Consider the following 13,553-nt stretch of genomic DNA (forward strand, 5'->3'; position numbering starts at 1 on the left):
CCCCATTTCATTGCTGAAATACATACCTGGTCATTTTCTTGTAGAGTCTGCAAAGGACTTCTTCCCGATTTACCTGAGAAACTGTTCCAGCCCGAAATCTGTTCAGAAGCTACAAGCACACAACAAATGCAAAAGATGAGAAATGGCAACAGAAAGATAATGGATCTAAAAGCAAAACATTTAGACATCCACTAAACATTTGTTACTTAAACATTGGTAAACATTGGTTAATTTTATTGCTATTACATATGGTCATTGTAAATTCAAGCCTCTAACCCCTAAGCTTTAAACTTCGGTGTGCATCTCGCATTGAGAGCTGTACTAGTAATTTATGCTAAACATCTTTTTTAACCATACATTGAGTGCATTAGCTTATATTAAAGGAACATATATTGATCAGAATATCACCCAGAAAACCCTAGAAACCACATAGCAACATGCTAAAAACCACTCTGAACTCCCTAGCGACCACATAGTACTGCCTTGGCAACCACTCACAACATCCCAGCATTGTGACAGCAAGTTCTGCATGTTCAAGCACCACTCGAATTTTCCTCCGAAAGAGCTTCTTTGGGGTTAAGAGACTCATGACCTTGTGTGGAGACGACAGAGATCAAAGCGCTTTGTCTGAATGATCACATTATGGAGCTATAAAAGATTAGAGCTGTTAATTCTCAGCATATGGGGTCCAGACGTTAAGGCTGGTCCACAATTACTGCCTTTTCGGACTCCTGCACCTAGCTGATCGGCCATAATATCCTCCTTCACATTTGCATTCTCTATAGGAACAGTCTGTTCTCTTCAGTCCAAGCCACTTCCCCCATTACTCCCCTTCTCACCCACTCTCTCTCTCTCTCTCTCTCTCACAAACACACACACACACACACACACACACACACACACATGGGGCATTCCTCTGGATCATGATGCACTCGTGGTCCAAACGCACTCCCACAGTCTTCCACATCAAAGGCCCTTGTGTGCAGAAACACATGCGTAGCTTTCCCTTGGAACAGAATATTTTCCTCTCATAAAAGTGCATTCTTTTAATAGCACACTGGAGCAGGATTCCACGTGGGAATCCAGCCAGAGCAGTCTAGGGCCGGGTCACGCGACGAGACGACCCCCACGTAGACAGCCCAGATGGGTGACATTATACTTGTAGTATGTCGTTTTTGCACAGCTGCTATGATTTCTGGCTGACCAATAGAGGAAAACTTTCCAGAGCGAATACATAAGACTTTGGTGGGTTTTTTTAGTCACTGCATCTGAATTTGCAATTTGAAATGAGTCACCTACTGTTGCCATGGTGATCGAAGATTGAGAAACACATGTGCCAGCTAAGTCAAAGGGATACTTTAAATGCTCAGAAAGGGAGCGCAAGCTAGCAAGTCTGGACACTGAGAGAGTGGAGGAGTAACAATCATGGCAAATAGAGAAAAGGCACTTTCCGTTAATAGCTTCTAAAAAAGAAAACCCCAAAATGTTATTTTTCAGTAAATGGTCAGTGAAAGGAGGTGCTTAACTCTCAAAAACGCTGATCATCAATCTCAGAAGGACAAACTAAAAGCATTTAAGATTTGGGGGAACTTTTTTTTTGTCTTTTTATATCAATAAACACAAAAATACATCATAATTAAATTTAAAAATGATGCTAAAATCAGATAATTTATAAACAATTTATAAACCAATTTGTACCATATCTGTGGAAAGTGTCAAAAGACCTAGTAGAAAAATATTAATTATATGAGGATCAAATTGAAAATGGAAGGGAAGAAGAACATGAAATAACATGGAAGGGGCAGAAAGAAGGAAACGGGGAGGGGGTTGAGTACATATACAGACCAAAATTTCTGCTATGAAAGCAGGCGCTGATGGCTTTCCCAGCCTTTACATACACTCAACTGGACAGATGGATAAATTAAATTAATATAAAACTATAAATAAGCCAACACAACATATAAATGAATAACTTCTACAGTGAAAATTAAGTCTAAATGTGCTTATATTTCTTTTGTTTTTGGGCTTATTACTGTATTACAGTTACAGTAAAGAGTGACAGTGCAACATTTGCAAGTGAAATGCTTTTGCACAATGAAGTCTATACTAAGGATGTGCAAGTTTTCAAAAACAAACAGCCAGAGCATGATAACAAGTACTCTAAACAACTAGTAGAATCTGTACGGCTAGTTCACTTATCAGCCCTGTATTATAAATAAGCTGCAAAATTAAGGCATGTGAATATTAATTAATTCAGTCATGAAGATGTTGCTTGGTAACCTTCCGGGAGCATCTAGTCATAAAACTTAATTAATATTCATGATTGCTTAATTCGCCAGATGATTAGCACCCACTCAACAACGTCTGCCTTTCAGCCAATACATTAGACCTGCTCAGTGAATGATGAAAAAAATTTTTTTAGCATAAAGTCTTGAGCCGTGTTGCTCACATACGTTTCAATGTGAAATATTTGAGATAAAATATGCTCCTATTTGTTGCAAAAGCTCATATTTATGACCCAGTGAAGTCAGTTTCCTCACAACAGATAATTCAGTTGCTAAATGTTAGTGTACAAAGTCATAAAAAAGGAAGTATTTAGTGTTACCAAATACCATAATCTGATGTCTGTGTCAAGTACAAACATATCAGAGCTGCCATCGTAAAATTATGTCTTTTCACAATATACTCCTAATCATAATCAACAGATGGGAATCTTTTTTTTAAAAGGAAGTCTTAAAGTGTATGCAAGAGGCCGTTAGGAGCTGTCTGATTCATAACCACAGAATGACGTGCAAGCTAACTTCCTCTTGTGACTTTTTTTTTTTTTTTTACAGGAACATAGTAACTTATAAAGAATTGCTACAAGAAAAAGACAAAATTGAAGTTTAAACAACACAGTATCACCCAAATAAATACTAAATGAGTTCCTCAAAACAACCCTAAGCTAAGCATTAACGGCTTCCAAAGGTGGGCAACAATGAGGTCTCTTTTTAACCTTGTTAGTATGCACTATGAGTGGGGTTCCACAAGTCAACCGAGGCCAGGCGGCGACAACAAAGGTTGTTTGCTGGAATGCTACACAGGCTTGTGGCCATTTATGTTGGCCTGTGAGGGTTTATAGAGGACAACACACAAATCAGCAGGCTTTTATCAAAAGTTTGCAAGGTAATGGGCAGGAAGCCCTCCTGCGGTGCTGCAACTGCTCCCTTACTAATCGAATTCTGCTCGGCCTCGTGTGGAGAGAGTTTTTTGTTCTGTGCGGTGACTTTTGAGTTTTTGTTTTACTCCCGAAATCAAATGATTTATCTTCTCAATTGTCTTCACAGCTGGTGCTCTCGCCCCTATAGTCTAAATATAATTAGACTGCAGTACATTGAAACACATTCAAATGACTTTGAGGATCATGTTACTCTGGTTGAAACAACAGTGGCAACATAAGAGCTTGTGCTTCCTGGATGCTGTGAGTGATGTCAGGAAGCATCATAAATGTGTCATGAAACCCATCAGAATTAGAAGTGAAACTAGTCTGATGATGAAATCAGAACGTTTCACAAGTTGTTCTTGTTTATGCAAATGTGCATTAAAACCATTTGCCACAAGTCTTGACTCGTGTATGTTTTCCCAGAAATTGCTACTTCAAAAACACAATTTCCAGTAGTATATTAAGACATAGGCTAAAATACCGCAGAAAAGTATGAAACTGACTTACTGTAACTTCTAGTTTGTCAACGTCCTCTTTTGTACCTTGTAGGGCTCAATGACAAGAGTTTTTTGTATAATATTGTAGCTCAACATTGACAATTTTTCCATGACTATTCAAAAAGTTTGGGGTCATTAAGATTGTTTTTTTTTTTTGACATTGTTTGAAAGAAGTCTCTTATGCTCATCAAGGCTGCATTTATTTGATAATAACAGTAATATTGTATTTTTCTTTTTTACAATGTAAAGTAAAAAAATGTTTTTTTTACTTTCACTGATTTCTATTTTATATATATTAACAACATATTTATTTTAATTTATTTCTGTAATGACAAGATTGAATTTTCAGTAGCCATTACTCCAGTCTTCAGTGTCACATGATTCTTCAGAAATCATTCTGATTTGCTGCTCAAGAAACATTTCTTATTATTAAAATTATTGAAAACATTTGTGCTACTTAACATTTTTGTGATATATATTTCAGGAACTTTGATTTAGCATTTATTTGAAACTGAATTTATGCAACAATGTAAAAGTTTTTACAGCCACTAGATCAATTTAATGCATCCTTGCTGAATAAAAGTTTTCATTTAAAAAAAAAAAAATCATACTGACACCAAACTTTTAAATTATTTATATATAATAAGATTAATATATAATGTAGACCATAGAATTTATTTTTATTTCTGTCAAACCTTGAATGTTAAATTATGGAGGATGTTCTATACATAAGCGCGCCATAATTCTAGGAGCTGCAAAATTTAGGCAGTAATGAAATGTTAAGCTATGAAACGAGATCAAACATGATTGAGAATTACTGATTTGATCAAATTACAGTGCAAAATTATTAAAATGCTTAGGCTGAAATTCTAATGAATACCTACTGAGACCTGTTTCTGTAAAAAGGAGTTTTACTTGCCATAAAGTGTTCTCATGGCAGAGGGGAATAGTTTTCTAAATAAAGCAATCATTTTCCTTTCTGCCCCAAGCACACTAGTAAGTAGAACTCCAATGTGTGCCTTAATATGCCATAAAGCAAAATCCATTACCAAGTGAGGAATGTGCTTAATCAGAGATTTGGATAAAGTTACGTCCACTCAAAGTGGCCCAGCGCATCCTGCTGTACAGTATTCCATTCATAGCATGAGCTTTACTCTGATAACTATAGACGAAATTGAGAAGACGGAAAGAGATGCATATGATACGAAATGTGAAGAAAGACTGTGCTTCTCTCTTTCTCTTCAGAGCCTCAGTGTGAGGGTGTCACTCTATCCCTGACTAACATAGAGCCATGACTGTTCATCCCAAATCCCAAAATTCAATTTTAGGCTGGAAATTTCCCCTTATTTATTATGCCCTTCTCTCTTTCCCAGTCCTGAAGCGTGAACAAATTAATAAAACAAAAGAGAAGACACAACAAACTTGCGTTCCTCAAGCTGTTCTACATCAAGAAATTGCCTTCTATCCAAACGAGTGCCAGTGTTTGGCAATCAAACAATCTGTTCATGTCCTTTGCGTAATTTGTTTATTCTATCCAAATCTCTGACGGCTTAAAATCTGTCTCCAGTCTCAGCTGTCTGAAAGGAAGAGTGAAGGATCAGGAGGGCTGACCAATGTCCCGGCAGCATGTTAAATCAAAAGCATCTTGTGCGCCGTTCCTCATAAAATATAAAACAGGTCTATTGGGAAACTTGGCCCCGTAGAGCAGAACGACTCCCAGAGTTAGGTAATTTTATGGGTAAAGTTTAGACAAACCAACGACGGCTGATGATGCTATACCAAACGCATGTGCCTGAAGGATCCTGTCAGAAAGTGGATTTTAAACTGTTGTAAGTTTATTTATCTGTGCAAGAGAGCATCAAAACCATGCTTTTCAAATCAAACATTAAAGTGACAGATCAATGAAAAATTAAACTTCTGTCATCATTTACTCACCCTTATGTAATTTCAAACCTGAATTACTTCTTTTCTTCTGCGGATCACAAAATATATATTTTTAAATGTATTTTCGCCCGTAGCCAGCGGAGTCCAAAACAAACAATTGCTTCTTTTGTGTTCTTGCAGAAGAAACCAAGTCATACAGGTTTAGAAGCACCCTTCTGAACGCTAAAATGACGAATGGGACACCCTACGGTCTCTTGGACTTAACGGACACGCGCATGCGGCGGCCATTGTAAGTCCGTAAGACCGCAAGTGCACATGAAGTGTTCCATTTGGGACAGGGCCAAAGATGTCAGACTTTACAGTTTTGGCTGAACTGTCCATTCAAATCGGTTGTTAAATACAAGTTTTAAGTCTAAATTCTCAGATTGTAGCGTCCAAGGTGGTTTATCCCAAAATCGATAAGGCTGACTCCAACCTGTGTGAGCATAATCATTTTAATTTACTACAACTAGAGTGTAAAATGTGTAAAAGTCACATAAACAATTTAGGAAACAATTTAGGCTGCATTACTGGAAAAAGTAAAAATCCGAAATCCAATTTGACCTTCAATTAATTCATAATGTGCCGCAATTTTCAAGGATAAAAGAGAGTTTTGCTTCTAGGCCTCTGGAGTAATGAACTTCATAAACTTTTCCAACAGGCTCACATGAGCATTGGACGTTTGCTAGATGGTAATGGGTGAGCTCATGTTTTACAGCCATGCGGTGTAAATGCTTCGGAACAAATTATCCGTGAAGAAATGAACACTGTACCCCTCTATAATTAGTTGTTGGACAACTAGTTGACTATTTCCCATCTCGTTGCTGCTATAAGCAATTGTGAAAATCAACATCAAGAATACCTAAAACTACTTTAAAATTACCCTTAAATATGCAGTTTTACCAGAAAGAACTGTGAGGGAGCTGAGTAAAATGCTCAACTGAGATTAATCAGACTGTCTATGTCAAACTAAACAAGCGAAAAGAAGTATGGCGTGTGGCGAAGTCAGCAACGTTGCCTCTGTAAACATGAACAGCAGAAACTGATGGTGGTCAGATAAGCAACGAAACTGCTGCACATTCAGCAGACACGGTATTATCAGAGGAGAACAAGAAATCCACTCTGGGACTTTAAAGGTCCCATATTTTACACCTTTCTGGAGTTTTATTTTAGGTTTTGATGTCCTTAAGAATATATATTAGTGGTATAAGTACCAAAAACCATCTAAATATATTTTTACAGCTCTTTTCTCAGGAGCTCTGCTGAGAACAGGTCGGTTTTGGCCTGTCTAATTAATATTCATGAGCCTCTCTTCTGATTGTCCTGTTGTTTTCTGAGTGACGCATGACCAGGCCAACCACAGGTAACTAGGGTCAGCCAACGTCACAGCGCTAGCTGGAGGAAGCAAAACAAAGGGGAAACTGGAGTTTAAATACACGTTAGATGTGATCCACCTCATAGTAACAATCCTGTCAGATTGTCCATCCTTTGAGTGAGAGTGTAACGTTACAGGTCGGCCGATCTGGTTTCGTGGTTAAAGTTAACCTTTTCGACATGTTTCCGTGTTGTCGTTGCTCAGCAATAGCATGGACGCGATGTTGTCTGGGGGTTTGGCAAAAGGAGAGTGGGACTGAGGGCGGTGCTCGGGGTGGTGACTGAAGGCGGTGACTGTGTAGTTCTGACGTCAACTTTTTACGGAAGTCACAACGGTTCGTGAAAAATCACAGCTGTTTTATGCAGGCTGTGTGAATTTTACTGTGGACTGACTGTTTTGAAACTTATATGGTAGTTACATAGCACCTAGACCTCAGTTATCATGAAAAAAGCCAGGAAATTTCAGTTTTGACAATATGGGATTTTTAAAAGGATGGAGACATTGTCTTACTTTCAAATTGCCCACAGTGGGTGTGCTGGAGCCAGGGTCAAAGAAATGACCCTCACTTACTGGAAATGTTAAAAGGTCTTTTATCAAAAGCTCACCCACAGTCCTGCTGAGTATTCGATCTGTGCTCTGACTCACAGTCACTTACTGCACAGAAAGGGAAGCAGCTCCATATGTTTCTCATGGACAAACCACTAAACTTTCATTAGTTGTACCTCACTGGTTGCCTTTTGGCTGGACAAGTTTTCTTGATGTTGGCTTCTGGTAAAAAGAAGCATATCAGTAGAAGAATGAGGAGAAATTCAATATTTGATAATTAAACAACTTTCCTATTGCGAACTTGATCACAGGATAAATTCGCCAACACACGAGGACGGTTATCAAGTGGTTTTGTGAAGAAACGTACACAAACACAAAAGCCATTTTAAGGTAATTACTGATAGCTGCTGCACGTATTAGGCCAAGACACCTAGAGAGCACTACTTTTAAGATCACTTGTATCAGCTCTTTTTATTGGAACCACGTTTTAGAAGCAAAGAGGACACAATGGTATACAGCATAGCCAACTTCCTGTGAAGTGTGACCTTGTGACCATTGAAGGGGTGTGGCTCAGCAAATAACTGTCTATGAGCCAAAAAAGGCTTTAAGCAAATAATGCACAGTATGAAAATGTGAGCCTACAATTAGTTTAATCACATTCAAGCCTATATAAAGGCTTCCCAGTTTAGAATGACTTGCCTTGATTCATCAATATTAGAATGAGATTAATGGAATATGTCACCTGAAAATGAACATTTTGTCATCATTTACTCATAGTTGTTCTAAACCTATATGAGTTTCTTTCTTCTGTTGAACACAAAATAAGTTATTTTGAAGTATACTGCTAACCAAACAGTTGACGGTAGTCGTTTCTATGCTATGGGAGGGAAAAAAAACACTATGGAAGTCAATGGCGTCAACTGTTTGGTTACCCACATTCTTCAAAATATCTCCAGAAGAAAGAAACTTGTACAAGTTTGGAACAACTGAAGGGTGAATGATGACAAAAAATTCATTTTTGTGTGAACTATCCCCTTAAGAACAATTGTATGTGTATAAACATGTGAATCCAGTGAAAATTTTCTTTGAGCACCTCATTTGTATGCAATTATTTGTGAATGAGGCCCACCGAGAGCAGTGTCTTCAAAAATGCAGGTGTGATCTACAAACACCTGTTAAGGAAAGACAAATGAAGGATCACATGATGTTCTTTTACCATAGATCAGCTATTTGCCTCTGGCAGGAGGACATAGGGTCAGATCCTGAACTATTATTGAGCAGCATGTACCATAAAGCTGTTATACTCCTTATAACAAGCCTAAACAAGAACAGTTCAATGGGGCCAAGTCTAGTCAGGGGAAGTGGATTATTGTTTTAATTTGGGGGGGAAAAGCCTTCCTACAGTACATTGACGCCAGCTTTGCAATCTTGGCTGTATAATACAATTTTCACCAAAAGACTCTGAACTTGGCTCTCGTTGAGGTCTCCTGGGCGAAGAGAAAGAACTGAGGTTTTGTTTACAACATGAAAAAACAAAAATAAACATGAGCTATTACTACCAGGTTATCTCTATTTGTTCACAGTCTCTCTACAATTCACAGGAAACTAACCATAATCTACATGTCATGAATCTAATTAATCTCTGGTTGAAAAATCTCACATGGTCATATGAAGCCTTTCCCAAAACTCTGGGGAAAGTCAAAGCCACTGACCTTTAATTCCCCCTTCTTCTCTAATCTCACACTATCCTTCTTCAAGGTGATCCGTTCCTCTCCGAGGCATCAGGGGAAAGGTTTAAAAGGTTTTGGAATGCCCCAGAGTCTCCCAGTGGGGGCTTTCCAAACATTCCAGGGGCAGTTTTTCTCTCTGTCTGCTTTGTTTCCAGCGGGTTTCAACAGCCGTTTTTTGTTCGCTGTTCTAAACAGGCTGAAGTCTACACTTGTGCACTCTAAAGACAGTTTGATGTCCTTTTTAGTATGTCAGAGGAACTGCTTTAATGTGGCAAGCATGTCTGTGTTATCTAAACTTTAACTACCTAAGCTTGTCAGTTGGAAGTGATGACAATGCACTAAAGCCATTGGCAATAGACGTAGAAAAGACGTTGGTTTGACGTAGGGCTGGGCGATATAGCTAAAAAATGTATCAACGATATAATGTTTCATATCGTTCGGTATCGATAATTATTGACATTTTTTATAAACTTTTTTAAAAAGAGCAATAGAAAGATGATTACATTTAACCACTGCATTTTTAAAGTAACTCAATTTATTGAGACAACCAACAAATATTTGTTTTAACAGTCAAACACAAAATAAAAATTAAACAAATATCTAACTTCTAATGTTTTATATGCAGATTAAATAGGCTTAAATATTGGCTTGTTTCCCGAAGCCACAGGAGGGTGCAATGAGCAAAATAATGCAGCACATTAAATTGTCAATGCAAGGAGACAACGGTTTATAATATATATAAAAAAAACATGCATTATGTCTAAAATAACTCATAAATCAAATATCATTTCATAAATTGCATAAACAATTATGAACAAAACAGCATCATGTATTTATGCATTGCTTAATACAAAGAGCCGAATCGCCCATCACACATATTGCCTTTAAAAACATATGAGACGCAGTGAAAAGGAATAAACCTCCACAAATTCGTGACCTGTTTAAGTTTAAACTGTTTTAACCTTGCATGGCTTTCTATACATCTCTTGTGTGTCGCGAGTGCAGTAGTCATATTCATCCATCTAGAAAATGCGCTGAATATGCGTTCTGTGTGAATGGCTTGGTTTCGGTTTTAACCTAATCAAGATCTTCTATGAACTGAGCTACTATATTTCTCTAATATTTTGAATGAATGACGTAGCAACTGCGAGTCTCGTGGGCTAGACTAACAAAACATTAAACTACAACGTCACTTACATCATCATCACCGCATCTCGTGCTCCCTGACGCACACCTAACATTTGACTGTACTATTTTTGCATTCAAATGCAAATGTTTATTTTAAATTCGACTAATATTCTTTTTTTTTAAATTCACAATCTCCTCATCACAGGCAGGCACAGCGCTTATGCTCGTATGTGCTGTCTTTGTCCCTCATAGCACATGCCTATATCGTGCACTATATCTAACATTTTTTTATATCGTTATCGAAGAAGGTGTACCGTCGATAAATACCGATACCCTTTCATCGACCAGGCCTAGTTTGACGTCAAAAAAACTATCAAATACGCAAATCAAACTGACGTCAGAAACTTGATATGACATTGATTTGATGTAAATTGAACATCAAACAGTCTACGTGTGGGATTAACTTTCTATTTTCACCCAATTACCACTGGAAATTTAAAATGATGTTGTCTTGATTATGTCTTGACTAATATTTGACACCAAGGTGCCCGCTGGGCTTTTCAGGGGATTTCAATCTGACAGTCATTGCTTCAGGCTTTGTTTGCACCTGGTATCAAGATGCTTTTCATCGACCACAAGTGGACAACGTTAAATACAGGCATAAATGTTTTGAGCTTGTCCATTTTCACTTCCAGAGGTAGTCAAAAAAGCATTTGATCTTTTGTAGCGTATACCTAAAATGTGAGCCTTATGGGACATGCTTTGAGTAAGCACACCAAAACAATCGATTGAAATTGCTGTTACCATTAATATCCTTTCCATTTGCTTCCATTTCCTGCTCGCTCATAAACAGCGTAATGGCTTCAGTCATCATATTCATGCTCCGGACTGGCAAGTGTGCCAAAATAAGACGTGAGGAAATCTGAACACAAGTGGTCACAGCAAATGCATTTAAAAATGCATACTAAGACCAGGTGTAATCGGTAATGCGTCTCAGCTCATAATGTTATCAGACCACTGAAAACGCATCTTAAAACCAGGTGCAAACAAGGCCAAAGATCTTACAGGGTAAGAGGTCATTTTAAGTCTTTCAACACAGGTTAGAACAGTAATTGTTAACCAGTGAAAAATGGGAAAACTTAGGTTATAGAATGGTTAACGGATCGGCCTGTTTGGGATTAAAACCAACAACCTTTTGCCTATCAACCGAGATTATTAACCATCACACCATTTAATGTACAGTGACATTTAGATACTTTAACAGACAAAAGCAAAATAGCACGACCATTCCTTGATGTCAATGACCCAAGACATTTAGGATGTCCAGACCTGGGAGGAGCTATGGGATAAAATGCACTTGCACCATCATTGCCCACAGTTAACGCTTAAAAAGGTGAATGTCATCAATCCAAGAACGAATTTAGGATGTGGTCATGACCTGTTGCAAGAAGTCTGATTTGTAACCTACATTTGGCTGGTGAAACATGTTATCTAACTTCCTTTTTCCACCGATTAAAAGAATTAGCTGTACACTTTACAGCTGAATATGCTCCGAGTTCACAGCCCAAACTTCATTTCAGTAGATACATGGATGTGGCCAACACAATCTTATGGCAATTTGTAACTATTTTAGCAAATTAGTGACTAATTTGTATGATGTGTATGGTTGTTCGCCTCCTTGTCACATAGTTACGTTTTCTCATTCGATCGGGTTGGCTGTTGCATATTACAATACTCCAAAAAAAAAAAAAACACATGTAGGCTACATATAAACATAAACATATGATTATTTTATCAACCTAAGCTTTTCTATTAACTTTTATTGTAATGTATCCAGTTCATTCGTTGACTGCACCCAGATATAAAAACATACCCAGCCAGCATATGACTGACCTTCAACATTGAAATATAGTTGAAATAAGGTCGGTTCTTGTTTTAACGTTGAAACAACATTTAATGCTGAACGGTTGAAATACATTTAGCATTTACAGTGAACAGTAGCCTACTAAAATTAATGTCTCCAGTAAAAACATTTCTACACATCTAAAACGAAACTATTATGTGTGTGTTGACAAAACTGTTATACAAGCTAATGAGTAAAACAACTGACATCTGATCATACGAATCGAACATATCAGAATGGAACGGGCTGTTGGCTCAGTGAGCGTGATTTCAGAACCGCAGAATCGGTCCAATTTGCGCAAATGATCCAGTTCATTTAAAAGATCCGACTCAAAAGAACAAATCCTTCAGACATCGCTACTTTATTAGTAAGACTCACCAGATCTTGAGATGTTCTGGAAGTATAATATAAGAATGAAAAACGATCCGACGCATGTCGCCAGAAACATCCGACCCACTTTGGGCTTTATCATTCTGATACTCCTCTAACGGACGATGCCTGACTCTCGCCCGGCGACGGAGGTCCGAGAAGGGCTGTTGTCTCCGAAGAACAATCCTAAAAGCGTCTGTCCAACGGGTTCCTCATTTTACAAAGAAACACAAAAAAGTCCAAAAAGCAACTTGGTGTAAACTAATTCCGATACACGCTCAAAGCAGACGCTTGTCTACCCGAGAACAGACCGCTTTATAGTTGGGTGTTACACGAACCATTCACCCAAAAAACTTAACAGGTCCAACTCTGCTTCAGCGAGCCTTCGCTTTCCAAGCGCTCGCGTCAAATAAGCAAAAATGCCATTGATCACCTACATATCTTCGGTGCGTCACATGTTACGGTTGTCAGTTGAGCACTCAACTTCCCCTAAACATGGAGGGCATTGTATCAAACTTTCGTGCATGACGTCACGCCCACCAGCATCTAGCTGAGAGCCCAGGGGCCCCTGGATGTGACGCAACAACTGGAACCCTCGAGTGCGAACGTAAAACGCGAGCGTTTTCTAACGTTACCGAATAAAATTAAAGAGACTTAAACAGACTTAAAGTACATTAATAATTCGCTTTCATGTCTTTAAATAAGGAATATCTCATCTAGGCTATTTTTTCTTTTTAAAATAACCATACACACTTTTATAAACGTCTAATCCTATACTATATAATACTATACAGTGTTGGGGGCAGGGTGCGAACTACGGGGGAGCTCGGCTCCCCTTAATAAGACATGGGCTGCACTGAAAACGGGATTTGTGAAATTT

The 13,553-nt window shown here is 38.1% G+C and overlaps 1 protein-coding gene across 1 annotated transcript in view; it reads right to left on the bottom strand.

Annotated features, from left to right (window-relative positions):
- LOC107593992 (carbohydrate sulfotransferase 11) overlaps positions 1 to 13,162 on the bottom strand; it is a 15,716-nt gene extending 2,554 nt beyond the window's left edge. The window contains exons 1-2 of the mRNA XM_016283921.1: positions 12,683 to 13,162; positions 27 to 109 (exon numbers count right to left, since the gene is read on the bottom strand). Coding sequence (XP_016139407.1) covers positions 27 to 109; positions 12,683 to 12,776 — 177 coding nt within the window. The 5' untranslated portion in view covers positions 12,777 to 13,162. The remainder of the gene's footprint in view (positions 1 to 26; positions 110 to 12,682) is intronic.
- Positions 13,163 to 13,553: the final 391 nt, after the last annotated feature.

Source organism: Sinocyclocheilus grahami, unplaced genomic scaffold, assembly GCF_001515645.1.
Source record: "Sinocyclocheilus grahami isolate Dianchi unplaced genomic scaffold, SAMN03320097.WGS_v1.1 scaffold178.1, whole genome shotgun sequence".
NCBI classification, from domain to species: Eukaryota; Metazoa; Chordata; class Actinopteri; order Cypriniformes; family Cyprinidae; genus Sinocyclocheilus; species Sinocyclocheilus grahami.